Source organism: Neovison vison, chromosome 1 (genome assembly GCF_020171115.1).
Source record: "Neovison vison isolate M4711 chromosome 1, ASM_NN_V1, whole genome shotgun sequence".
Taxonomy (NCBI): Eukaryota; Metazoa; Chordata; class Mammalia; order Carnivora; family Mustelidae; genus Neogale; species Neogale vison.
The window spans coordinates 114,979,527-115,006,286 of NC_058091.1; the positions used below are offsets into that span (position 1 = coordinate 114,979,527).

Sequence of the window (26,760 nt, forward strand, 5' to 3'; positions counted from 1 at the left end):
GGGACTGTTTCTGGATCTGTTGGATTTCCCATTACACATCACCCCTTTCCTTCAGCAGTTCTCCACAGAGCTATTTGGTGAGCACAGATGTCAGAAGAGGCAGCATATGGTATTATAGAGTGTGTTTAAAAAGCTAAGGGAAGGTTCGTTTTTGTGTATGCTTATTATACAACTTAAAAATAGTTTGACTCTATTTGTAAATCAAACGGCCAGCTCTCAGACTTGTGCCAAGTGTGAAGCCTTAAAACAAGGTTTCTTTTGAGTGGCTTCGGCAGCATCGGGAAGGAGAAAGCATCTGAAAGGGTTCTAAGATTGACTTTCTGTGGTTACACACAAGAATAACCTGAGTCCTACAGACTTATCTACAATAATGTTGAGAAGGACTTTTCGTCCCAGAGCGGATCTTTTGTCTGCGATTTAAAGGAACACGAGTTAGTGTTTCTAGAGGTGGTGCCTGTTTCCCGTGTCTGAGTGGAACCTTGCTCAGAGGGAGCAGAAATGGTCACAGCAACTTGCAAATGCTGTCTATTTAATCTTCAACCTAGCAACAGCACAGAAAGAGATGACCGTTGGGCATCTACATTCCCACCGGTTCACTCCCAGCTTTAGGTTTTGGTTGTGTAAATTATTGCTAGAATGTTAGGACTTTCACATAAGGCTGAGTAAGTGCCTAGGACATTCCAGGCTGCGTTTGTAAATTTGGAGAGAACACGAGTTGAAAAAAATGTCAAGTACTTGAAGTTGACCTTTTAATAATGACACATGAGACCAGTGAGTGGGCTTTAAACTGGATCTCTCTACACATCCTTTGAGCCACTCCCTGAATCTAGCAAGAATTAGGGGTGGGTGGGACATCTCTGCCCTGACACTCTGGCTTTTGGGAGCAGCTTCTGTTTCTGGCCTTGTTTTTCCTGGGTCTGTGAACAGACACCGTCATGTGTCAAAGTAGTGAGAGCCAGGCATGCGGTCAACCTCCTCTTCCAGTTTTTCTCTAATGAGAAAGCCCCTCGAGGGTTTGACCCAAAAGAGCTACATTAAAAAAAAAAAAAAAAAAGTTCTATGAACTGGGGTTTCCTGCACTTCGAATCTGGGTAACTGGTCCTGAGTTGCTGAAATGCTTGCCCTCCGATTAATCAACCTATTGGATTTATTTGGATCGTAGATTCTCAGCTGGTTTTTTGTATGTTTGTTTGTTTTGTTTCATTTTGTTTTTTACTCTCTCCTTGTTTAGTGTCTCTTAGATAAAAATAAATACCTCCAGCCCCTGCCCCAAAATACACACACACACACACACACACACACATGCACAGTCTTTGTAAATTTGCCAGTGATGGGAGGTAGACTGTGTGTCAGGCCATGATGGAGAGGAAGCACATTGTTTCCTCCAAGTCACAGGCCTGACAGAATGGCCAACCCCGATGATTTATCCTAAAGTAATGAAAAATAAATACCTCTCCATAATCAAGGGTACTGGTTTGTTGGGGCTCCACTTTCTGCAGTCTAATTTTGTCCATTTTCTCCCAGTGTGGGATATCATGGTGGATCTGTGCTGTGGCACCCAGGTAGAGCCCTTCAGAGAAGAAGGACTGGTTCTCTCCAGCTCCTGGGAGTGCTGTGGCATTCTGCCCTCAAAGCCAGCCCACTTTGGGGTTTGCATCTGCTAAGAGAATCGCCTTGCCCAAGAGGCACCGCTCCTTGGGTGAAGGTCCAACTCCATCCCCCTGGCTCAGGACAGTTCTCAAGGGTCTTGGCTGTTTCTGAGAGTACGTGTCTTGTGCATGTACCGCTGCCCCCCAAGTCCTATCTCCTCCCTTTACCAGGTACTGAATACAGCAGCACTTCCCACAAAATCCCTGGCTTCCCTGGGGTCCCAACTATAGACATATGTGGTTATTTTTAACTTTCCTTTGAAGAGGGATTTTTCAGATCTTGAAATTATCTTCAAATGTATCAGAACTGTAGTATGAGGAAGTGATAAGAGAGTTGGGAGATTTTCTAGTTTTTGTATCCTTCTCAGAAATTTTTGTATAACATGAATTATTTTAAAATTAGTTCTGCCATCGCAGTACTTATAGCTGAACTTGAAAGGTTGGGAGCAACATGGATAAAGAAGAATCCCTTGGTCCTTTGATGACTAGCATAGAGCTGAGGAGAAGAGTCCTGAGGTAATAGAGGTTTTGAACCTCTGTGACGGAGGGGTGAGAAGGTGCACAAAGAGGCTCTCTAGGCTGGGGAACTTTTCCAGTAATCAAGGGTATGTAGAATAAAAGCACCGAGGTAGGGCGCCTGGGTGGCTCAGTTGGGTAAGTGACTGCCTTCAGATCAGGTCTTGATCCCTTCTGGGGTAGAGTCCCATATCAGGCTCCCAGCTTCAGGAAGTCTTGCTTCTCCCTCTCACTTCTCTGCTTCTCCTTCTTCCCTCTCATGCTCTCTCTCTCTCTCTCAAATAAATAAATAAAATCTTAAAAAAAAAAAAAGGCACAAAGGTTCAGCTGGTGGTTCTGTGCTGAGAGGGAGCCCAGAATGATGATTTATGGCTCAGACCCAAGAGCCAGGCTGCCTGGATTACTATCTTGGCTCTGTTACTTCTTTTCTGTGGGTGACCTTGGGCGAGTCACTTAATGTCTCTATGACTCAGGGTTCTCATTTGTAAAATAAGGAAAAGAATACCTAATGGGATTATGATGCAGATTAGATCAGTTAATATATGTCATGCTTTTATAACACTATAAATAGTATCTATTATTATTTACATATTATTATTTTATTCACCATATTTAAAAATCGCAGGCAATCAGATCTAGCTTGTTGTTTTATTGCTTCTAAGCAGAAATGGGAGTTCTCCATCCTCCAGACTAACATTGTCCAGTAGAAGTATGATTCTACCATGTATGTCATACAACATTTTATAAAAAAGTAAAAAATAGGGGCACCTGGGTCACTCAGTTAGTTAAGCGTCCAATTCTTGGTTTGGCTCAGGTCACCATGTTCTCAGGGTTGTGAGCTCAAGCCCTGTGACGGGCTCTGTGTTCAGCATGGAGTCCGTTTGTCCCTCTCCCTCTGCATCGCACCCCCTCTCTTTGCTCGCTTGTGCACACAGACTCTCTGTAATAAATAAATGAAATCTTTGAAAAAAAAAAAAGGTAAAAAAATAGGGGTGTCTGGCTGGTTCAGGCAGTGGAGCATGTGACTTTTGATCTTGGGGTTGTGAGTTTGAGCCCCATGTTGGGTGTGGAGATTACTTATAAAATCTTTTAAAAAAAGGTAAAGAAAATCCAGATAAAATTAATTTTAATTGTGTACTTTAATCTAACCCAATAATTCACAAATATAATCAGTTCAGCATGTGCTCACTATGAAATTATTACTGAGATGGTTTACATTCTTTTTACTTCCTTAAGTGTTAGAAATATGGGGTGTATTTTGCGTTTGGAGCACATTTTAGTTGCTCATTTCAGTAGCCACCGTGGATGGAGGATGTTGTGCTGCTCTGTGCACCTTTACAGGTTTGCTAGTTAATCTTTTTATTTCAAGAGTGTTCCAGTCATCCATTTCTGTGAGCGATTCACCCAAAACGTAGCAGTTTGAAACAACAGTACTTCATTATTTCTCATGAATCTCACTCACCCAGCTTGTACGCACAAGATTGATGATTGTTGGGGCGCCTGGGTGGCTCAGTGGGTTAAGCCGCTGCCTTCGGCTCAGGTCATGATCTCAGGGTCCTGGGATCGAGTCCCGCATCGGGCTCTCTGCTCAGCAGGGATCCTGCTTCCCTCTCTCTCTCTCTCTCTGACTGCCTCTCTCTCTGTCTACTTGTGATCTCTCTGTCAAAATAAATAAATAAAATCTTTAAAAAAAAAAAAAAAGATTGATGATTGTTGCTTGAATCAATTATTTCCAGGATAGCTGTGAAATTTCCCAATTCCATGATTCCTTCTATATTTACTTGTTGGAATTCTACAGTAAAGAAGAACTTCTCCATCATTTAGTCATGTGTTTAATTACAGAGCAGCATGCGCTCGTGGACTCTTCCTTTATTCAGTAGGTTATAATCCATAAATTATTTGAATGTTCAAGTTGTCTGACCATTCCATGATGTATATTATTATATATATATAACCTTTTATTTATATTATTTATATATACATTTATATAATTTATATAATATATAGGAGTGATCAAATGATTTGAACAGTCAAATAAAGGCTTTTTTTCCCCCAAATTTTCTATATTATCCCTGTCCCCACACATGCACAGCCTTCCCCATTATCAAGATCACTAAACCAGATGGTACTTTTTTTTTTTTTTTTAACAGGAATGAAACTACACTGACACATCATAAACAATGGAAGTCCATCGTTTTCATCAGGGTTCTCTCTTGGTGTTGTATATTCTGTGGATTTTGGCAAATGTATATTGACATATAACCATTATTATAATACCATACAGAGTATTTTGACTACCTTGAAACCCCTCTGTGCTCTGCCTTTTCATCTCTCTGTGCCACTTCCCAGCAACCTGATCTTTTTATCATATCCATAGTTTTGTTTTTTTTCCAGAATGCCATTTATTTGGAATCATGCAGTATGTAGCCTTTTCAGACCTGGCTTCTTTCACTTCACAATATACATTTAAGGTTTCTTTCTTTCTTTCTTTTTTTTTTTTTTTTAAGATTTTATTTATTTGTCTCAAAGAGAGAGAGAGAGAGAGCACGTGAGCACACAGGCAGGCAGACGTAGAGGAATAAGCAGGCTTCCAGCTGAGCCAAGGAGCCCGATGTGGGACTCAATCCCAGGACCCGTGACCTGAGCGGAAGGCAGATGCTTAACCGACTGAGCCACCCAGGCGTCCCACATTTTAGGTTTCTCTATATGTCTTTTCATGGCTTAATAACTCATTTCTTTTTAGAGCTGAATAATATTCCATTGTCTAGATGTACCACAGTTTATTTCTTCCTTCACTGACTGAAGGAAACTTGGTTGCTTCCAAGCTTTGGCAGTTATGAATAAAACTGCTGTAAATACCTGTGTGCAGATTTTGTGTGTGGTCATAAGTTTTTAGCTCTTTTGAGTAAATACCAAGGAATGGAATTGCTGGATTGTATGGTATGAATATATTAAGTTTTTTAAGAGATTGCTTAACTGTCTTCCCAAGTGGCTGTACCTTTTTGCATTGTAAATCAGCCGTATGGGAGAGTTCCTCTTGCTCTGTATCCTGGCCAGCATTTGACATTGTCAGTGACTGATAGAAGTGTCCTGATATCTTATTGTTTAATCTGCATTTCCCTATGATGTGGGGCATCTTTTATTATGCTTCTTTGCCATCTGTGTATCTTCTTTGCTGAGTTGTCTATTAATGACTTTGGCCCATTTTTCAGTCTGTTATTTGCTTCCTATTGTTGAGTTTTAAGATTTCTTTGTAGATTTTGGACTATAGTCCTTGACTTTTGCAAATATTTTTTCCCAGTCTGCAGCTTTTCTTCTCATTCTCTTGACGTTGTCTTTTGCATAGCAGAACTTTTTAATTTTGATGAAGTCCAGCTTATGATTTTTTTTTAAAGATTTTATTTATTTATTTGACAGAGAGAGATCACAAGTAGACAAAGAGGCAGGCAGAGAGAGAGATAGAGGGAAGCAGGCTCCCTACTGAGCAGAGAGCCTGATGCAGGACTCGATCCCAGGACCCCGAGATCATGACCTGAGCCGAAGGCAGCAGCTTAACCCACTGAGCCACCCAGGCACCCCAGCTTATGAGTTTTTTTTTAAAGATTTTATTTATTTATTTGACAGAGACAGATCACAAGTAGGCAGAGAGGTAGGCAGAGAGAGAGAGGAGGAAGCAGGCTCCCCGCTGAGCAGAGAGCCCGATGCGGGACTCGATCCCAGGACCCCGAGATCATGACCCGAGCCGAAGGCAGCGGCTTAACCCACTGAGCCACCCAGGCGCCCCTATGAGTTTTTTTTTTTTTTTTAAATTTATTTATTTGAGAGAGAGAGAGAGAGAACACGAGTGGGGGGCGGCAAGGAAGAAGCAGGCCCCCCCCCCGCCCACCTTCCGCTGAGCAGGGAGCCCAACATGGTGCTCTGTCCCAGGACCCTGTGATCACAACCTGAGATGAAGGTCGATGCTTAACTGACTGAGCCGCCTATGCTCCCCTGAATTGTTTTTTTAATGGATTGTATCTTTGGTCTTATATCTAAAAAGACCAAGGTCATTTAGGTTTTCTCCTATGTTATAGTCTAGGAGTTTTATAGTTTTGCATTTTATATTTAAGTCTGTGATCCATTTGGAGTCAGTTTTTCTGAAGGGGGTAAATACTATGTCTAGGTTCACTTTTTTTTTACATGTGGTGTCCGTTCCAGGATTATTTGTTGAAGAGACAGTCTTTGCTCCATTGCATTGTTTTTGCTCATTTGCCAAAGATCATTCAACCATATTAGTAGAGGTTCATTTCTGGGCTCTTTCTTCTGTTCCATTGATCAGTTTGTCTATTCTTCTGACAATACTACACTGCCTTGATTACTGTAGCTTTGCAGTAAGTCTTGGAGTTATTAGTACTGGTCCTCCAGCTTTTGTTGTCCTTCAGTATTGTGATGGTTATTCTGGGTCTTGGAATCAGTTTGTTGATTTTTGTAAAATAACTTTCTGGGATTTTGATTAGGATTGCATTGATCAAGTTGGGAAGAACTGATGTCCTGACAATGTTGAATCTTTTTATCCATTGAATATCTCTTCATTTATTTAATCCTTTCTTGATTTCATTTATCATAGTTTTGTAGTTTTTTCATATAACTCTTGTACACATTTCATTTGATTTATACCTAAGTATTCTTTTCTGGGGGATGCTAGGGTAAATGGTATTATTTTTAGTTTCAAAGAGCATTTGTTCATTGTTGGTATATATTTTATTGAGAACACACTCTCTTCGTCTGCTGAGGTACGTGTTAAGATCAGAGCAAATTCTGCTCTATGGCGGATGTTCTCAATTCCATCTATTCCTGCATATTGAACTATTTAAATGTTTCAGTCCAAATATTTTACAGGGTTTGTCTTTTTGCCTGGAGAGTACTATGATTCCCTTCAACAAATATTTTTACAACACAAAACTTGTCAAGTAAATTGTCTGTATTTATGGTTCTTTTGACCGACCAAGTTCAGTGGCTGCAATATCATAGGGCTTCTCAAATCTTAATTCAGTTCAGTATGGAATATGGCTATCCCATTAAAAGAAGAACTTAATGAGGAGAAGTTTCTTCCCACAAGTTGAGATAATACCAAAGCATGATTATAATATTTCAAAGTTAAGTCTTGTGCAAATTAAACCCACCTTTATCAATATTTCAGTAAACCAAAACGATTCAGGACAATTGCTGCATCAGGATGCTGGGACAGTGGCATAACTTGGGATATTTAATACCAGCCAGGACTCACTCTGTGCAAAAGGCCTTTCAGGATCTTGTCCAACCTCATCTTTCTAGTCCTCTCCCTGCCGGCTCTTTTCTTCTGTAGACTCATGCTGAGCTCGGCTCTTTTGCGTTTGCTGCTACTCTGCCTGGAAACTCTTCCCTTCCTTTCTCATCTGGCTAATTTTTCCTTATCATAACAATCTTAGACTTCTGGCATCGTTTTATCTGGGAGCCTTTTCCTGGTCCCTGTGGGATGGGCTCTGTCCTTTTCTTATTGCAGCCCTCCCTTGTTGTGCTGTATCTGTTCAGTTGTTTCTCTTTGTCACCTTTTCAAGACACTTTTTGTCCAGTGTCCTGTTATTTAAGAGTCCTGCTCTTTGCTTCCTATGGTGACAGTCACTGGATAAACTGGTCTGTGCTAGGTGATAAGTGATTTTGATGAATTGCTTATCTGCTTCTGAAAACATATTTGTATTTCACGGAGGCCCATTGGGGCAGTGGTCTTCAGGTGGGTGTGCACACATTGGGGATTGTGCAAGACCATTTATAAGGGTGTAGGCAGAAAACGTACTAACTTTTACTTTTTTTATTTTATTGAGCAAAACTAAGGAACTAAGGTTTTCTAATATTTAGTATTTTGGTTGAGAAAGTGCATGTATGTATATGACTTGATAATCTAACTTGACATTGGTGATATGTACTGATCGACTGAGTGCTCCATTATGAAAATGGGAAGACCCTGCTATAGAGGCACACTGACATCCCCAGAGGAGATCTCTTCCAAGTTTTCTGGCACTACAGTGACTTACATTTTTCAAGTGTTTCCTCCATGCCAGACACTGTTCTATACACTTTCTAGGTATCAACATACTTATTCTTCACAACCACTTTATGAGATTGGTCCTATTATTAACATGCTCATTTTATGGGTGAAGAAATTGAACCCAGACAATCAGGTAACTCTTTCAAGGATGGGGCTAGTACATGGTTAATGAGTATAGAATTGGTGGAGTCTAATTCCAGAGGCCACTTGCTTAACTTAACCCCTGCTCTCTACTGTGCTCTGCTCTGGTGTCTGTCTGTTTCTATAGGATAGACACATGTGGCTTCCAGGAGGACAAGGACCATATCTGTATTATTCATGGTGGTAAATACTTCTTAAATATTCACAAGTATTTCTTAAATGAAGGAACTGTGAGGGTCCATCATCACCTCTGAATTCATGTCACTTAAATAGGACCTTTGGATAAGTACTCTTTTATTTTTAACTTGAAACATTTTTTCCCTTGAAGTAATTAATCTGATGAGAAATTGGCATGAGTTAAATTAGCAGCCCTATGTTTAGAAACTGTACATGAAAAGAGGTCTGCATCACTCTAATACCAGTGACTCAGTGATGAGTCCCAGCTCACCCCTGATGTGACTAATGCCTTCCTTTTCTTCCTTTATCATGAGGGTCTGAGAACATAAATAAACCTCAACTTCTTTCTCAACACAGATTCAAATGTCCCTCCAATATGTAGAACCTTTTTTTTAAAAAAGATTTATTTATTTATTTGACAGAGAGATCACAAGTAGGCAGAGAGAGAGGAGGAAGCAGGCTCTCCGCGGAGCAGAGAGCCTGGTGCAGGGCTTGATCCCTGGACCCTGGGATCTTGACCCGAGCCAAAGGCAGAGGCTTAACCCACTGAGCCACCCAGGTGCCCCTAATATTTAGAACCTTAAAGCAGCAACATGAACAGCAGCAACGATGACAACAAAAATGATAATGGAAAAGAAAAGAAGAACTTAAGCTAATTTTGGGGGGTGGGATTCACCCACTGATGGCTTTTTAAGTCTGGCTTAGCTTTCCTTAATTCTTTGGCACGAAGTTCTGTGGTAATCCCTTAGGTATTCTGGGCTTTCACATAATTGTTTTGTTTTGACCAAATAAGTTTACGATTCTGTAAGCTTAAGATTCCTTCTCCATCTGAAAGAGTATTAGGAAAGTCTTCGGAGTTGTGTAGTATATCATTGTATTCAGATTATGACTCTCTTTTCTTCCCTGTTTTGCTTTTAGGCTCTTTCAAGACACTTACTCTTCCATCAGTAAGTATCCATTTAAAAAATTTGGTTTCAGAAATATATATTGCTTTGACCAATGAAACAAAAAATTTAATATTTTGTTGGCCTTTATATCAATTTACACCCCTTGTGAATTTGACTTTAGTTCAGTTTCACATTTAGACCCAGAATACTGTTACTGCAAGGAGATTGGTTATCAGTCTCTTCAAACCCATAGCAGAGATTTTCCTCATGTAAAATAGGGAACTCACTGAGGGAACCTGGCCTGGACTATTGCCACAAACACAGGCATCTGCCTTAAAAAACCTTGGAGTTTTGAGGGTGTAATGATCACTCTGTCCTTCAGTTTCTCTGTCCTGGAAAAGTGGAGTGCCACGCTGAGCTCTACTGAAGGCTGAGGCATTGATGATACTGATCCTGTCTTTATTGAAACTTTTGTTGTTGTTGTTGTTGTTCATAATTTAATTTTTTACATTATTTCTACTTTGAAATATTTTAAATATTAAAAATTTATTTATCTTGGTTGCTGAATTTTTTTTTGTCTCCTTTTTAAGTTTTGCACCTGGGACAAGGGCCTCACCCACCTCACCCTTGTCCCAGCCCTGGAAAAGGGGATAAAGAAACTGCCTCCTGTTTCATAGGGGATACCCCAGAGGTGAAGTAAGATGTGAAAGTGCTGTAAAAATTTCCTATAGAAGTGGAAAGGGGTTATTATTTTGTTGAGAAAGTCATAAAACCTGATGATTACATGCTATTTGTGAACTGATCCTACTTGCCATAGCTTTGATTTGGAAGTTTGTGCTTTTATGACTATGTTTTGTTTTGGAGCTTCACACTTTGAATGTACAATAGAGAATGGAGACCACAGCATCCAACAAGAGATGCCATTTAGTATACTTTTCTGAGAATAGTTGACTGGTGACTTTGTTAAAAAAACAAAACTAGTAAATTTGAAGATCTAATTGGCCTTATTAAGCCATTGGACAGGATCCCATCTAGCAAGTAGAGGGGGAGCTCCAGAGTTGTACCATGTGGAAGATTTTTGTAGGAAGGAGGGTGGGGCAAGGAAGTTATTAGCAAAAGAAAAGAAAGGATTGTTCCAGACAAGGTCACCTTCCCTTAGGGGGAAGGGCCTGGGGTCTTATCCTGTAGATTACCTCATCTTCCTTTGGTGGGTGGGGATGGAGAGGGCCCATGTGACAGATTACCTCATGGGTGCTTGTCAGAAAGTTCCAGATTGATTGTCCTAAAAGTCCACTCCTGGAGAAGTTGAAACTGCCATTAAATCTCAGTTTGCTCATCTGGGAGCAAGCTAGTTCACCTTGGGCCGGTGGTTTTCTTTTGAACAACTTTAGCCCTGACACTTTACATACTAAATGTAAAATCAGCATTACCTGATGAGCCAGGTTCCCCCATTTCCTCCATTACTTCCTGAAGGTTACTTATGAAACATATTCAGGAATCACACTCATTTTTCTGCTTGGGGTGGAGTGGGTTTGTTCCTAGAGAATACAGTGCAGCCAAATAGTGCTTTATAAAAATTACTTATATTCCATGACTATTATTTCTTACCTATTATGTTTGTGCTTTCCTTACTAAGAAATAAAACTGCTTTTCTACTGTTAAATAGAAAGTAGGGAAAAAGAGGCGAAGCAGGTAGAAGTGGGGAAACCCAATTTCAGTGATAATAAAATATCGCATTGTGTTCTTGTACCCTAAAACATTAGAAGCTGGCCATATGCTGTTGAAAGAATTTTCTAATAAATGGTTAAAGTAAATCCTGTGTAATACAATAGTCCTACAGCAGAAGGTGGTGGGATTTAAGTCCATGAACCACAGTTTATTTTTTTATTTTTATTTTTTATTTTTTTATTTTGTTTTTTTAAAGATTTTATTTTTTTATTTGAGAGAGAGAGACAGTGAGAGAGAGCATGAGCGAGGAGAAGGTCAGAGAGCAAAGCAGACTCCCCATGGAGCTGGGAGCCTGATGTGGGACTCGATCCCGGGACTCCAGGTTCACGCCCTGAAACATTTAATTTATTTATCTGAGAGAGAGAGAGAGTGAGAGAGAGAGAGCGTGCGAGCCTGAGGGTCGGGGGAGGAGCAGAGGAAGAGGCACACTTCCTGGTGAGCAGGGAGCCATGGGTGAGGCCCGATCCCAGGACCCTGAGATCAGGACCGGAGCCCAAGGCAGACGCTTAAGTGACTGAGCCTCCCCGGCACCCCCAGGAACCACAGTTTAAAGTACAACTGTCTGGTTTCTTCAGAGAAGCCTGCAGGTGCACAGGCTGGAAGTGTGGAAGAGCTGAGCAGGGAAGGCATCAGGCCGGATGAGGGCACCTGGGCCTGTTCCGGTAATGTCAGTTTATTATAAACTGTACCTGGCCAAACTATCATTAAGCTGGAATTTGGCTGCTCTGACTCTTTTAAGTCTTAACTGTGTGAAATACAAACTCCAGCATCCTGTATTTGTCTTTAATATTAATGGCATTTCTATTGTTGTAGATATAGCAATTATCTGTTGAAAGCTTTACTGGAGATTATATTTAGGACTATATCCCTTTTCTAGTAAAACAGAAGTTTAAAGGCCTAGTCATAAAGTGTCTGGGAAAATGTGATCATTCTTGGCAAAAATAGAAAGTTCTGTATTGTTACAAGTTTTCAGTTAACATAGACCCAACTTTCAGAGTGTGCTCTTGTGATCTCATGTTTGTAAATGTAACATTTTGAGTTGTTTTTTAAGGTTCTCTCAAGTTTTTGCTGTAAAATATAAATATTTTGACTGCATTGAAACAAATGTGTTTTTAATATCTGATTAGCCTATTGTTTCTACTTTTGATACACTACAGTCAGCTTTTAATAAGAAGTAAATTAAAAAACAATTGATGCTTAATACCAATATTACTTTTTGCAGAGAATGTTCTAGGAGAAATTTCTTTTATTATCTCTGTAAAGAAGTCCAACTTAAAATGAAGGAGTGGCTTTTAAAGTTGGAAATGTTTTTAAAGTTTATTTTATGTATAATTAATATTTAAAATATATATATATTTAAAGATTTTATTTATTTATTTGACAGAGAGATTGAGATCACAAGTAGGCAGAGAGGCAGGCAGAGAGGGAGGGGGAAGCAGGCTCCCTATCGAGCAGAGAGCCCGACGCGGGACTCGATCCTAGGACCCTGAGCTCATGACCCGAGCTGAAGGCAGAGGCCTTAACCCACTGAGTCACCCAGGCGGCCCTAAAAATATTTTTTAATAGAAACCATCCTCTTAAATTCCCCAACCTTATTTTGAAAGTTATTTGAAATCTCCACTACTCTTAATAACTAGCATTATTAATGAGGTAGAGTAGGATAAATGCTATTGTGTTGTCTCAGTTTCCCTGACAACTGATCTTTTAGAGAGGACAAGATGATTTTAGTCAACCCAAATTAGTTCCTTGCCCACCAAGGGACCTTTTTAAAAATTGTTATTTATTTTTATTTTATTTTTAAGCAAACTCTCTGCCCAATGTGGGGCTCAAACTCACAACCCTGAGGTCAAGCATCACATGCTCCACTGACTGAGCCAGCCAGGTGCCGGTCCGCCAAGGACTTTTTGAGCATACCTTCCTTCCATATCTTGGGCAAAGAGCAATCATTTCCTCAGAAAATTTGCATTCATGTATACACAGAATAGACTTAGCCTAATGAGAATCTTACATGCCCAACTCAGATGCTAATCGATACTTTGCTGATCAAAGCCCCTTGATGTTGTGCACTCCCCGTCTCTTGTCCTGCTGCTAGACAGTGTCATCTGTGGGCATTGTATCTTTCTCCAGCCATCTGGTCTTGGCTCAACATACAGGGGTCCCAAATCTCTGTGGGTGAATAATTGGTTCTTATATAAGAGATATGGAAATCTCTGATGAGGGAGCCTCTTTATTACCAATCCTGGGAGCTCTTTCAATAATTGTGACCCCAAGAAGGCAGAGACAGTTGATCAGCGAAGATTCAGGAGCTAATACCTTGTGGTGTCCTCTCCACTGTGGGGAGCAGGTTACAACCCATCCTAGGTCTGGTACAGAGAGAAACTTCCATAGAGATTGCTTAAAACCCATGGTGTTTTCTTCAGTCTCCTCATTCTGCCCCTGTACTGTTAACAATGGAAAACTAAGGTCTCTACCATGGCTCAGGATTCCTGGTGCCTTGCAAAGTCTGTGGGGACACCCCAAGGCATACAGTGATGCCCTGTGGCTTGTAGAGTCACCCCTGCTCTGCTGATACTCTAGGTTCACTTGTCATCTCTGACTTTCCAGCCCTGGGATGAACACTGAGGCTTTGAGCATCTTGAATTATGTAAATCTTACATATGCAGGAGGGGTGGTGGTGGTGAGATTTCTAACAGGGAAGCTGAGAAAACAAATTGGGGTGGGAGGAGGGGATGTGGGGGGCGAGGTGTAGCTGAGAGGAGCAGAAAGATAGTACGGTCTCCTCCTGAGGCAGTGCCAGCGCCCCCTGAAGGAGGATGGATAGGAGAGAAGGTTTTGGGACACATTGTGGGTTACTTCTGTTTCTGTAACTCTTTGGTGTTCTAGTGGTTAATGGGCCTCTTTAGTTTTGGGCCGCTGCCTCATGGATTTGCCATAAATCTTCAATCTGCTATCTGTTCTGGAGCCTAAAAATGATCAAACTGTCTCCAGATCATGAAAATCAATCCTATCAAATATCATATTTTAAACACGAAGTATTTATGAATCTTTGCCACGTGTAAGTCTTTGATAGGCTGGCATAGACCGTGTCCTGCTTTTAGTATTAAAATATCTATTTAAAAGAATCTGGGAGCTGATGTATCATTTGAGAAAATGGGAAATAAGAATGCAGGTTCCAAGCTAGACTCCCAGCCCTATGAGGGCACACGTCTTTGGTTCATGTTGTATCCCAAAGACTCAGAACAACCTGGAGACAGAAGGTGCTCAAGAAATATTTACTGAAGAAAAGCAGAAATTGGCACTGGAAGTTTTTTGAATGTGATGCTACTGATTTTTTTCTAACTTTTTATTAAGAAATTTACAAATATACACAAAACTTGAAGGAATTCTTAGTGAACCCTTTTATACCCACCACTCCGAGTCTCCCATTAACATTTTGCCATACTTGCTCTATAACATGTCTCTCTGTCTCTCTGTCCATTAATTCATCTTATTTTTTAAATGTATCTCCAGGTAAATTGTGGACATCAGTACTTCTCTCCCTAAATATTCTTTGTTGATCATTTTATTGGTGCTTTGTTACATTTCCTTTGTATTCTTAGGCATCTTGCCAGCTTCCAGGTAGCTGCTATGACTGGAAGGTCTCCGAGCTTTCTGTGGACAAAACTTATTTGCAAGAATGAATCACAATTTAGTTTTAGAATCGCAGGTTTATTTATTTAGTTATTTATTAAAGATTTATTTATTTATTTATTTGACAGAGAGAGATCACAAGTAGGCAGAGAGGCAGGCAGAGAGAGAGGACGAAGCAGGCTCCCCGCTGAGCAGAGAGCGCGATGCAGGACTCGATCCCAGGACCCTGAGATCATGACCTGAGCCGAAGGCAGCAGCTTAACCCACTGAGCCACCCAGGTGCCCCAGAATCGCAGGTTTATTAACATGAAAACCAACTGAGAGTCAAATATGCTAAGTCGTCTATTGTGAACCGATTATCCCAAAGCTTTGGCATTAAAACAGCAATAAGCTTTTATGGCTTATCACAATTTCTGTGGGTCTGGAATAGGGGAACCATGGAACTGGGCTGTTCTGATTTGGGATATTGCAAGATGTCAGTTAGACTTGCAGTCACCTGAAGGATTCCCCAGGGCTGGGGATCCTCTGTATGGGAGCTCATTCATAAGGCTATCAAGCTGGTGCTGAGGGAGGCCTCAGTTTCTCCCTGAAGGCGTCTCAAGCATCTTCATCACAGGACAAAGCTGGATTCCTCCAGAGTGAAGAATCCCAGAGAGAGAGAGGGAGAGAGAGAGAGAACCAGGCAGATGCTATCCTTTCTATGACACAGCTTCATTCTCTTCTTGAGAAGCAAGTCCCTAACTCTGGAGAAGGAGACTCCACATTTGGAAGGGCAGAGGGGCAAGAGTCAAGGAATGGTCAGACATGTTTCAGAGGCAGCCAATGGAGGCTTTTAGCCTCCATTATTGTGGGTTTGCATCTTTGCTCCTGACCTGGAGCAACTTCCCAAACTCCTCCAAGCCCCACTTTCCTTGCTTATAAAACAGGTGTTAGTAGGAGCACCCACCTGGAGGATTGTCGTCAGGTGCCACAGGTCAGGCAAACTGCTGAGTAAGGCTTCTGGTCTGTTCATGCTGGAAGGTAGGAATTCTGTCAGTGAGAGCCTTAGGAGAGCAGCAGTAGTGTGCCGGTCCTTTCCAGGACTGCGACTCGTGCTGTGCGGGGTGCAGGAAGCGTGTGCACGGTAGGAAAGAACTCGAGAGAGTACAGCAAGGAAAGAAGTCTTGTGCAAATGTGCTTTTCACCAGTGGACTGTCTCAACTAGGGGGACATGGAAGAAATGTTGAAAGATATTAGATATCCCAACCCCACAGCGACCATGAGGAAGAATTTGCTCTGGGAATAGGAAATGACACAGTCACTGCTGCTGAGCCCTCCTTTCCAGGAACCCTCCGATTTAGCTGGGGAGAAAACTGCAGGATGTTAGGAGGGAAGCAAATTGTTTAATGTCGGTGCCTACGAGGAGTGAGTTTTTCAACATGGCAATTGCTGTTAATAATACTATGGATTTAAATGTTCTAGTCTGACTTACAATTAAAAACACTTTTGAGGCAAAATGAGAATGTCATTTGTCTGATCTCTTTATTTTCCCCAGCTACCTCTGAACAGTGCGGATGGGATCTATGAGCTGCGTGTAACTGGATGGGCCCAGGATGAGATTTTATTCTCTAATAGTACGCGCTTATCATTTGAGACCAAGAGAATGACTGTCTTCATTCAAACAGACAAGTCTCTATACAAGCCAAAGCAGGAAGTGAAGTTTCGTATTGTTACACTCTTCTCAGATTTTAAACCTTATAAAACTTCTTTAAACATTCTCATTAAGGTAAGTGCCAGAGAGAAATAAAGTAAGTTCAAGTTATCTCCCTAAAGCTCTCTTTGAAGTCCTGTTCATGTTATTTTAGAATTCACCATGGGGAAGCTTCCTTCCCAACATGAGAGTGCTCTCTCTCGGAGGGGAGATGGTAGAACAATGGGTTCAGAGCTTAGGCTCTGGAGTTGGGGCAACTCGGGCTCCAGTCCTTGCTTTTTCATTGATTAATTCATTGGTCAAAACTTTATTGAGCTTCTGTGTTCAGGCCCCTGGAATGGGTCTGTGAACAGAACAGATTAAGTCTCCTGCTCACACCAAGCCTGTATTTCAGTGAATAGTGTGGAGACAGACACTAAACAAACACATAAATATGTGTATGAAGTGGGAAGCCTGGGGTTCGGGTGGCTCAGTTGGGTGAACAGGTTGATCTTACGGTTTTGAGTTTGAGCCCTGCATTGGGCTCTGCGCTGGGCAAGTAGCCTACTTTAAAAACAAAAAAAGAAGGTGTAGGGGTGCTCACGTGGCTCAGTTGGCTAAGCATCTGTCTTCGGCTCAGGTCATGATCCCATAGTGCTGGGATCGAGGCCCGCAATGGGTTTCTTGATCAGCAGGGAGCCTGCTCTTTCCTCTACATCTGCCTGCTCTGCACCCTGCTTATGCTCTCTCTGTTAAGTGAATAAATAAAATCTTTAAAAAATGTATATAAAAGAATTGGGGTGTGTGTGTGTGTGTGTGTGTGTGTGTTAAGAGAGAAAGAGTGTGTTTGCTATTTTCTCCAGGGTTGTTAGGGAAGTTCTATTTGAGCAGAGACCTAAAGGAAGTAAAAGAATGAGCCCCTAGAGAGGGAACAGCTTGTATAAAGACCCTGAGGTGGGAACTTGTTAGGTGCACTGGGGGAAAAGAGGCCGATAGTGTCCCAGAGAGTGAGGGGACAGCTAATAGGAGATGAGGTAAGATACAGGTAGGTGGGTTAGAGGAGGGATCGTGCAGGATCTTCTCAGGGTCATGATAGGGACCTTGGATTTTACTCTGAGTGAAATGAGAATTCACTGGAGAATTCTGAGGACAGGCATGCTGTGATTTGGCTTATAAAAGGATCACTGTCTGCTCTAAGAAGAATAGTTGCTAGTTGTGAGATCTGGAGAAAATGCACCTCTCTGAGCCACAGTTTCTTTATTTCTAAAATGAGTAATAATGGTAATACCTCACAAAGGTTTTTGTGAGATAATCCAAGGAAAGCATTTAGAATTATGCCTGCCACATAGTACATGTTCACTAAACATTAGCTCTTATGTTTATGGGAATCCCCTATGGCAGGAAGTCATCTGGCCTCTGCTTCTCCAACGCTCTGATGCCCTAGAGGCAACATAGTTAGACTGAGTGCTTTCCTGTGAGAACCAAGTTGAGGACAATTGAGATCCGGCTGGACCTGCTTTTCTACACTTACGCTGAGGAAGATATGAGACATTGGATCACTGCATGGAAACAGGGTGGTGACTAACCCATCCCTGTTTTCCTGGGACTCTCTTGATAATACACCTGAAAGTCCCTGGTCCCAGGATCTCTTTTGGTTACCCTAAATGTTCTGATGAATGCCATAGGATGGAAGGCAGGTTCAGGCTTTTTTAGTTCAGTATCTTCTTATTCTTTTTAACTTTTTTGTCATTCTAAATTAAACTAAAAAGCAAACAAAAATCAAGCAGACATGTATACGTGTAACTTCAAGCCAGTCTGTGTTTGTAGTAAATACAACGTTGGTCGGCATGTTGCTCGATGCATGCTTTTGAATTTCCAAGAATTATAGCTCTGTGAATTTCTGCCTTTGCTGTGTGTTGAAATGTTTATAAAGGAGGTTGATACAGTGAATAGCATTTCTTTCTTTTTTTTTTTTGAGATTTTATTTTACTTTATTTTTTATTTGAGAGAGAGAGAGAGAGACAGAGCACGCGCAGGCAATGAGGAGGAGCTGAGGCAGAGGGAGAGGGAGAAGCAGACTCCCCACTGAGCAGAGAGCCTGTCTCCAGGCTTGAACCTGGGACCCTGAGATCATGACCTGAGCCAAAGGCAGACACTTAACTGACTGAGCCACCCACGTGCCCCAGAGAATAGCATTTCTAAATTCAAATAGCTCTCTAAGCAGGGTTTTATGGACTGCATTCATACCATCTTTCAAGTCAACATCTGCCTGTTTCTGGCTGTTTCTATCCAATCTGCCTTGTTCTACCTGTGGTAATAAAAGTCAGCACTGGATAAATTGCCTGCTCTAGGCATTAATCTAGAACTACTGGATTAATGCTAACTACTGGATTAATGGACAAACACCTCCCAGGAGTTTTTGTGAAGATTAAGTGAGATAATTTAAGTAAAGCATTTAGAGTGGTGCTGATCTGTGCATTTATTATTTTGTTTCTCTACGCTGCTTTAGGATCACCTTTGGAACCTTCAATTTGTACTCTTGGGCTCTTTTCTCCAATTCTGAGCTTAGCTTGCCACATTTGACTTTCTCAGAAGTGCTCAGAGAAATCTCTGGTCCTAGTTGCGTGGCCAAGATGTGGCCCTCTTGGCCAGGGGTGGGGATTTACACAGGTTAGAATTCCACCTGGAACCCAGAGTGTTTGGGCACAGGTGCCTGGGCAGAAAGCCATCCTCTGCTCTGTGCAAGCAGGCAGTGCGGCTGGGGTACGAACCAGGTCCAGCAGCCTCCTTCCCTCTAACTTGTGGAAGCCAGATCAGAGCACTGATACCCACACGGCTGTCCTCCTTCGTCTGACAGCAGTCATTTGGGCCAGACTGTGATGTTTTCTCCATCTTTCAGTGTGCGATAGTTGGTTTCTTGGCAAAAACTTCCCAGAAAAAAAGTAGAACTTGCTGTAACAAAAGAGCCTCGGACTTGAATCCGTGGGTACCCCCTAGGACAGCACCACCTGCAGGCTATAGTGGAGAAGTGCACCTGATGGCTGAGAGGCCGACTTCTCAGGACCCTTCTTGCCGGGTCAATAAGATGGTCAGTGACATGGGGGGGAAATCAGAGGGGGAGACAAACCATGAGAGACTATGGACTACAGGAAACAAACAGGGTTTCAGAGGGGAAGGGAGTGGGGGTTGGGTGAGCCTGGTGATGGGTATTAAGGAGGGCACATATTGCATGGAGCGCTGGGTGTTATGCACAAACAATGAAGCATGGAACACTACATCAGAAACTAATGTTGTACTGTATGGTGACTAACATAACACGATAAAACATTTAAAACAAAACAAAACATAAAAGAATACAGTCAGTGATACTGTCTTAGCAATGTAACGGGGCCGACAGTAGCTACACTTGTGAACACAGCATAGTGTAAAACTGGTCAAATCACTAAGTTGTAAAAGAAAAAGAATGGCTGTAGGATGTAGCTAAAATATTGATTGTCACAACATGTTGTGGGTGATGGGGTGATCAGTGGGTTTTTTTTTTTTTTTTTTGGTCACTGGATATTATTCATTTTGCTGCTTCAGTAGCTGACCTTCTCAGGATGAGAGGGCCTTCACAGCCCTTTCAGCAGTGGTAAAAACTTGCCCTAATTCTGGCTTCCTCCAGCTAATGTGGGCTCACACTTTGGAAATAAGTGCCTTCGACACTGGCCTGGCAGCTGGCTCAGGGGGTTTCTGCCCTGACTTCCTTCTTGAAAAAGGTGTTGCTCCTTGTCCAGGTGAATGACCTTGCCTGGGGAGGGGTGTTGTTGGGGTTCGATCTTGTGATTGTGCCCTGGCCCTGCAGCCTGGAGCAGCTGGGGCAAAACCATGACCTCATCCCTGGTGAGGTGAAGGGCCACCTTGTTTAAGTGACTTGACTTCTCCAGTTCTCCACTCTAGACAGACCCTGGGTGCATCATCCAGGACTCTAACGAGTGGCCAAAATTCTCCTTGGGGACGCATTCTGCAGCCAGGGAGCTTGTGGCTGGAGACAGTCCGGCCCAGGCAGCAGAGACTGTGCTGAGCTGAGACACCTGAGAGAGATCCTGGGCCATCTAAAGATGACTCTGAGGGCACAAGGGGCCACTTTCCCAGCACGTCCAGCTGTGGTGACTGTGGCGGCTGTGCCAGGGACACGGTTCACATGGTACCTGGCAATCTTGCATGCGACCTCGCGGGAAATGATGACGTTCGAATGCGGGGTTCTGCTCTGATGCCCTGTTCACATCCTGATGTGTGAAAACTTCTGGTGTTTCGACGCTCTCTGTGTTTTTGGTGACAGGCCTAGGTCTAAGACAGGCTTGAGCAACTGGGGAATTATCTTGTTCACTCCCAACCCTCCAGATCCTCTGGACAAAGTCATCAAAAACTTCACTTAGGACATCCTTTGCTTGTGAGGGCGTGGCCCCACCCCAGAAAAACGTGTACCCTCAAATGTATACCAAAATAATACACCAGCAGAGTATGAACATTCCTTTCCACACAGTTTAAATGACACTGGGAATTACTGTTATTTTTTTATTTTTATCAGATGGACAGAAGAAAAATGGTATTTTTTTTTTCATTTTCACTTGCATTCCCTTTATTATTAGACAGCATATATTTATTCGCTGTTTGTGTTTTTTTCCTTGGGTTTTGAGTGTTTAGACTTTGTGGGCCTCGCATGCATCAGTCTGTGGCAGGCACAGGAGAGCCGACTGCTGATTAGAGTGCCTGTCCCAGGAGTTGGCCAAGGGTGGTGACCTGCTTAGTCTCGACTTGCTTTTGGTTTTCAGGTTTAACAGTGAGTTTCTGGCTTACTAGACTGCGCCATACTCAGTTCTTGGCATTGTACTTAACCTATGACTTTCACAGTTTCCCCCCACTCAGGAAGAGGGGTTTCTTCTCGCTTCTAGTAACTGGGCTAACCCACTACCTCTAGTCAAAGGACAGAGCATAGGAATAAGGGAAAATATTTGATCCTGCTCTCAGGAGCTCACAGTCTGTTTGGGAACAAAAACCCCCATATATTAACCATGAGGACCTTACATAGTAATATGTTCTCAAAAGGGGTAAACTCCAGATATCGTAGGGCTCTCCAGGAAGGGGCCATTTCATCTGCTGGTGGCGTGGATGGGAGGCAAGATACCGGAGCTTATTGCACCGACTGGACGGGAAGGGAGGTCCCTCTAGGCAGCAGTTGTAGAGACCTAGATGCAAAGGCTTTTAGGGGTGAATTGCAAACAGATCTGTGTGTTTGGAGGAAGATGAGCTTAGGAACGTAGATGGAGTCAGACTCCTGAGTTCTGTACGCCGTGTAGAGGATGTAGACCTCATTCTGTAGGCAGACAAGAGCGAGCGTCACCTTGTGGTCCAGCATAATGACCACAGCCGGTGTGTCTTTGCTGCCTGTTGGGTCAGCAGCGGGACCAAGCTTGTTGACCACTTTGTCTCAGTCTGAGGGGCGACACTGGAGGAGGGAGATTAGTGGGGATGGTTAGAAAACAGGCCGCGCTGGCTAGATGTGAGGATGGAAAGGAGGAGAAAGATGAGAGAGAGGTTAAAGAGCCGGAGCTGACAGGGCTGGGAATGGGAGAGGGATCCGGGACGGCTGCTGGATTGGCTTGGATGAATTCTGTGGGAAGGGATTATTCCCTTCCCCTGTTGTCTGGGAGAGTCTGGGACGGAAGGGTTTTTCACGTATCCCCTTGGGTGAGCATTTTTAGGATACATTTTTTGGATTTAAAGGCACATGGGTTTGAATCCTGAATTCACTTATTACTTACAGTTGAGTGCTTACCTAAGCTCTCTGGGAATCTGTTTTCTACTATAATGGGAGGACAGTCCTTCCCTGGGGGAGAATTACAGATTTTAAAAACTTTTTATTAAAGATTTTGTTTACTTATTTGACAGCATGCACAAGTAGGCAGAGCAGGAGGCAGAGGGAGAGGGAGAAGCAGGGTCCCCACTGAGCAGAGAGCCTGATGTGGGGCTCCATCCCAGGACCCTGGGATCTTGACCTGAGCTGAAGTCAGACGCTCAACCCACTGAGCCACCCAGGCGCCTGATTGGGTGATGTGTGATTGTAATGATTGGGTGATGTGTGATTGTAATGATAAAACACAGTGCCTGACACATGGTGGGCCTTGAATACATGAGGCCTGTGATCTCTACAGTTAACAGTAACAACACAAGTTTGGTGGTGTACATGCCATTGTGTTCCATGTTGAAGGAAATATAGTTCTGAGAATTAAAAAGTGGAGTAGAATAAAGATGGGGAGTATGAGAAAGGAAGAATTTTGATTGTCTTCTGTCTTGTAATATATAGCCAACATTTTCCAGAAACTCTCTCTATGGCCATATTTTGAATGTGCCTGGGGGTGCTTCAGGGCATCATTCGTAACCAGATAGGGTACACATGTACATGGAAATCTATACAGTTAACATGTACGGTTTTCATTGTAGGACCCCAAGTCAAATTTGATCCAGCAGTGGTTGTCAGAACGAAGTGATCTCGGCGTGGTTTCCAAAACTTTTCAATTATCTTCCCACCCAATACTTGGTGACTGGTCCATTCAAGTTCAAGTGAATGTGAGTATAAATGTATTTTTAAGGGGAATGCTAAAATGATTTGAATAGGTTAGGTGGGAAAAGAGCTCCAAAGTCATTTATTCAGTGAACAGAAAAATGTTAATCTGAACATCTGGACAATTTAGGTGGTTTATTTTTAATTTACTGTGTTTTTCAATGAGTTAGCTTTCATGGTAACATATTAGAGTTCTAGTCATTACTGCTTTTTTCTGTAACATAATGTTTGAACATTAAAACATTGCATTTTAGTGTAAAGCTGATTAAATAATGTTTATTTTATTTATTAAGGGTACACATTGAGTATTTTAAAACTAAACAATGAATACATAGTGATTATTTGGCAGATTTTATGTCTCTGAGTGATGGGATTGGATTAACCTACTTCGACTTTGTTTTAAAAAATAGTGATTTTGGGAGGAAGGTGGGGGGTGGGGTAATTGGGTCATGAGCATTGAGGAGGGCACTTGAAATAATGAGCACTGGGTGTTATATGCAGCTGATAAATCACTAACTTCTAACTCCATGGCTAATAACACAGAATGTATAAACTAAGTTGAATTTAAATAAAAAATTAAAAATGAAAACCACAGTAATTTTAAACAACCACAGCAATTTTTTTTTATAGATTTTATTTATTAATTTGACAGAGAGAAATCACAAGTAGACAGAGAGGCAGGCAGAGAGAGAGAGAGGGAAGCAGGCTCCCTGCCGAGCAGAGAGCCCGATGCGGGACTCGATCCCAGGACCCTTAGATCATGACCTGAGCCGAAGGCAGCGGCTTAACCCACTGAGCCACCCAGGCGCCCCCAACCACAGCAATTTTATGTTCCCTAGTCCTCTTTCTCTCCAGCTTTTCCACATGCTTCCTTTGTTCACTGCCAACTTTTGTAGCTCTGAGACCCAACAGGGCAGGTGCACGGCAACATCCTCATCTCTCTGCCTTAGGTTTTCTCTTGCACATCACTGTGTGATGTTTGAAGACTCACTGAATATTTTTCCCGTTTTCTTCGATATTTATTAAAAATGTACAGATATGAATTTTGAGCTCATATGAATATGAGCTTTTAAAAATAGTTCTATTGAAATAGCTTCTCACTGTTGACATTTTGGTGACAGTGCTTTTCTGCGGGCCTTGTCAGGTGCGCTGGAGGATGTTTAGTGGTATCTTTGCCCTCAGCCCACTAGATGCCGGGAGCAGCTTTCCCTTCCCTCCAAGTGTGACAACCATGCACGTCTACACACACAGTCAGGGTCCCCAGGGGAAAATACCCTCTCTCTCTACCCCTGAGAACCACTTTATTAAAAGGAATAATCGTTCATTAACATCAGACCTTTAGTGGGATAAAAGTACCAAGTACTTCATCAATAAAAATTAAAAAAGTTTCCCCTTTTGGTTAATGTATTTTGGGGTGATATCCTAAAGGCAGAACTTGTCCCTCCTCGCCAGCACGTGTTTTGAGCACCCACGGAAAGACGAAGAGTGCCGTCAGCCTGCGGAGAGGTTGTGCTGTGGAGGGAGACACGTGGGCAACAAGAAAGTGTAGAGGGGTGCTTGGGGGTTAGTGGGTGATGTGTCCTGGGGGGACCAGACGTTTGCACTTACAGAGAAGGAGCGTGGATGTTTGGGAAACTTCAGAGAGAGAAAGCCGTGTGTAGAGGCAGGGAAAATGCAAGAGAGCCTCATGGGTCTGGGGATGTGGGGGAAGTTTGGTGGTCCTCGCACGTGTGGAGAGGGATGGGAGTTGAAGGTGAAGACAGCACATGACTTCGAAGGAGTTTGGGATTTATTCTCAGTTCCTACCTTTGGTTTCACCTTAAACTCTCTAGGATCAATTGCTTGTTTATCCATCCATCTGTACATCTTTCCTTCTGCTCCTCTGTTGGGTATGTGGTGAAGGCTTTCAGGGCAGTGGTGGATACAAGGAAGCAAATATCTGTGTCCTTGAGGACTGTTGTTGTGCTGACATGTAGTAGGGTAAAAGCTGACTAACACAAGCGTGACAAAACCAAGGCAGTGCAGCAGCGGGAAACCGCCAGGTGCTGGGTCAGCGAGCTCTGAGGTCTGTCAGAAGTTTCTAAAGAGGGTTTATTGTAAGGATGAGTGCTGATGCTTTTGGGGACACAGCTCCCTCTGTCTCTTGTGGCCTGTGTCATTCTCCTCTTGCTCTTCTGTCAACCTTTAAATCCAAACCGGTCACAGTCGCTCTGCTAAGTAGCCATCATCTCAGAGCCCGACAAGCCAGCGTCTTCACCCGTGGCTGGCAAGTGGCGGATGGGCTTCCCTGGAGTCAGGTGTCCACTGTTGGCCCATTCGGGGACAGCTCTGCACACGGGCCAGGTGGGGTCGCAGCCTCCAAGGGGTAATTTATTCAGTGAGGGGTGGCCAGAATATGTACCAGAAGACAGAGGGTGATAGAACAGTGGAGAAGATTTTGGAAGTTGTGAGGTCGTAGGTTGGAAGATTTTCAGGATTTCTCATGCCGTGCTTTGTGGACTCGACCCATCATGTTGCTTTGGTAGGAAAAAACCACAAGGAAATGTAGGTGCTTACGAAATTCAAATAGTTGACAGGATTTGGCCTTTACTGACCTCTAAAGCCTTGTTAAGTGCCACCCTTATCCTTGAACCCTGTGCTTTAGACATTTTATATCCTTTAAGTTTCTTAAACTCACAGTTCTGCCTGATCCCAGAGCCTTCCCATGCTGTTCCCTCTGTCTGTAATTCTAGAGGCTTGCTTTTGCCCTTTGGGCATCATCTAAAATGACCTGATCCCTCTAGACATTCCCAGAGCACTCTGTGCTTCTCTTGCTTCATTCATGTCACTTTTAACGGGTGGAACCTACTAGACTGTGGTCTTTTGGCGCATGTTCATATCTGTATCTCTGTGACCTAGCGCACATTTTGCACTTGGGTATTAGTCAGTATTTATTAGGTGAGTGTATTAAAGCTATATGATAATCATTTGTATTGAACTAAGTGTAATTTCCACCTTTTCCATATTATATAACGCATCTTTGTCTTTTAGAAGACAAGCATATTGATCAGGTACTTATTGTTGGTGATATGTTTTTTCTCCCAATTTTATTGAGGTGCATTTGACAAATAAAACGATAGGATATTTAAAGTGTACAGTGTGATTATTTGATAGACATACACTTTATGAAAGGATTCCTTCCAGGTGATATAATGTTAAGGCACATACTAAAGGAAAATAAGCACTTTAATTAAAAAAAAAAAAAAAAAAAAGTCTTTTAAAGGCCGCCAGGGGTCAGTATAATCAAAGAAATGTTGTGGGACACAAACCTGGAGTCAGTATTTGTCTCTGGTTTTTATCTTTCCTTGACTCCTGCATAGTATTCAGACTGTTTATTGCTTATTATTAAACTCTTTTTTTTCCCAGCAGTGGATAATGACTCTGGCGAAAATGTATTTATTATTTAAGTAGTCCACCACGTTAAACTATATTTTTGTTTTTCTTTTTTCTTTTCTTAAAAAAGATTTATTTATTTGACAGAGGTTACAGGTAGGCAGAGAGGCAAGCAGAGAGAGAGAGAGAGAGAGAGAGGAGGAAGCAGGCTCCCTGCTGAGCAGAAAGCCCGATGTGGGACTCAATCCCAGGACCCTGGAATCATGAGCTGAGCCGAAGGCAGAGGCTTTAACCCACTGAGCCACCCAGGCGCCCTATTTTTG

At 42.4% G+C, this 26,760-nt stretch overlaps 1 protein-coding gene across 1 annotated transcript in view; it reads left to right on the plus strand.

Moving 5' to 3' along the window:
- CD109 (CD109 molecule) overlaps positions 1–26,760 on the plus strand; it is a 138,272-nt gene that overhangs the window by 12,623 nt on the left and 98,889 nt on the right. Inside the window, exons 3-5 of the mRNA XM_044254700.1 lie at positions 9,466–9,494; positions 16,327–16,557; positions 22,945–23,070. Coding sequence (XP_044110635.1) covers positions 9,466–9,494; positions 16,327–16,557; positions 22,945–23,070 — 386 coding nt within the window. The remainder of the gene's footprint in view (positions 1–9,465; positions 9,495–16,326; positions 16,558–22,944; positions 23,071–26,760) is intronic.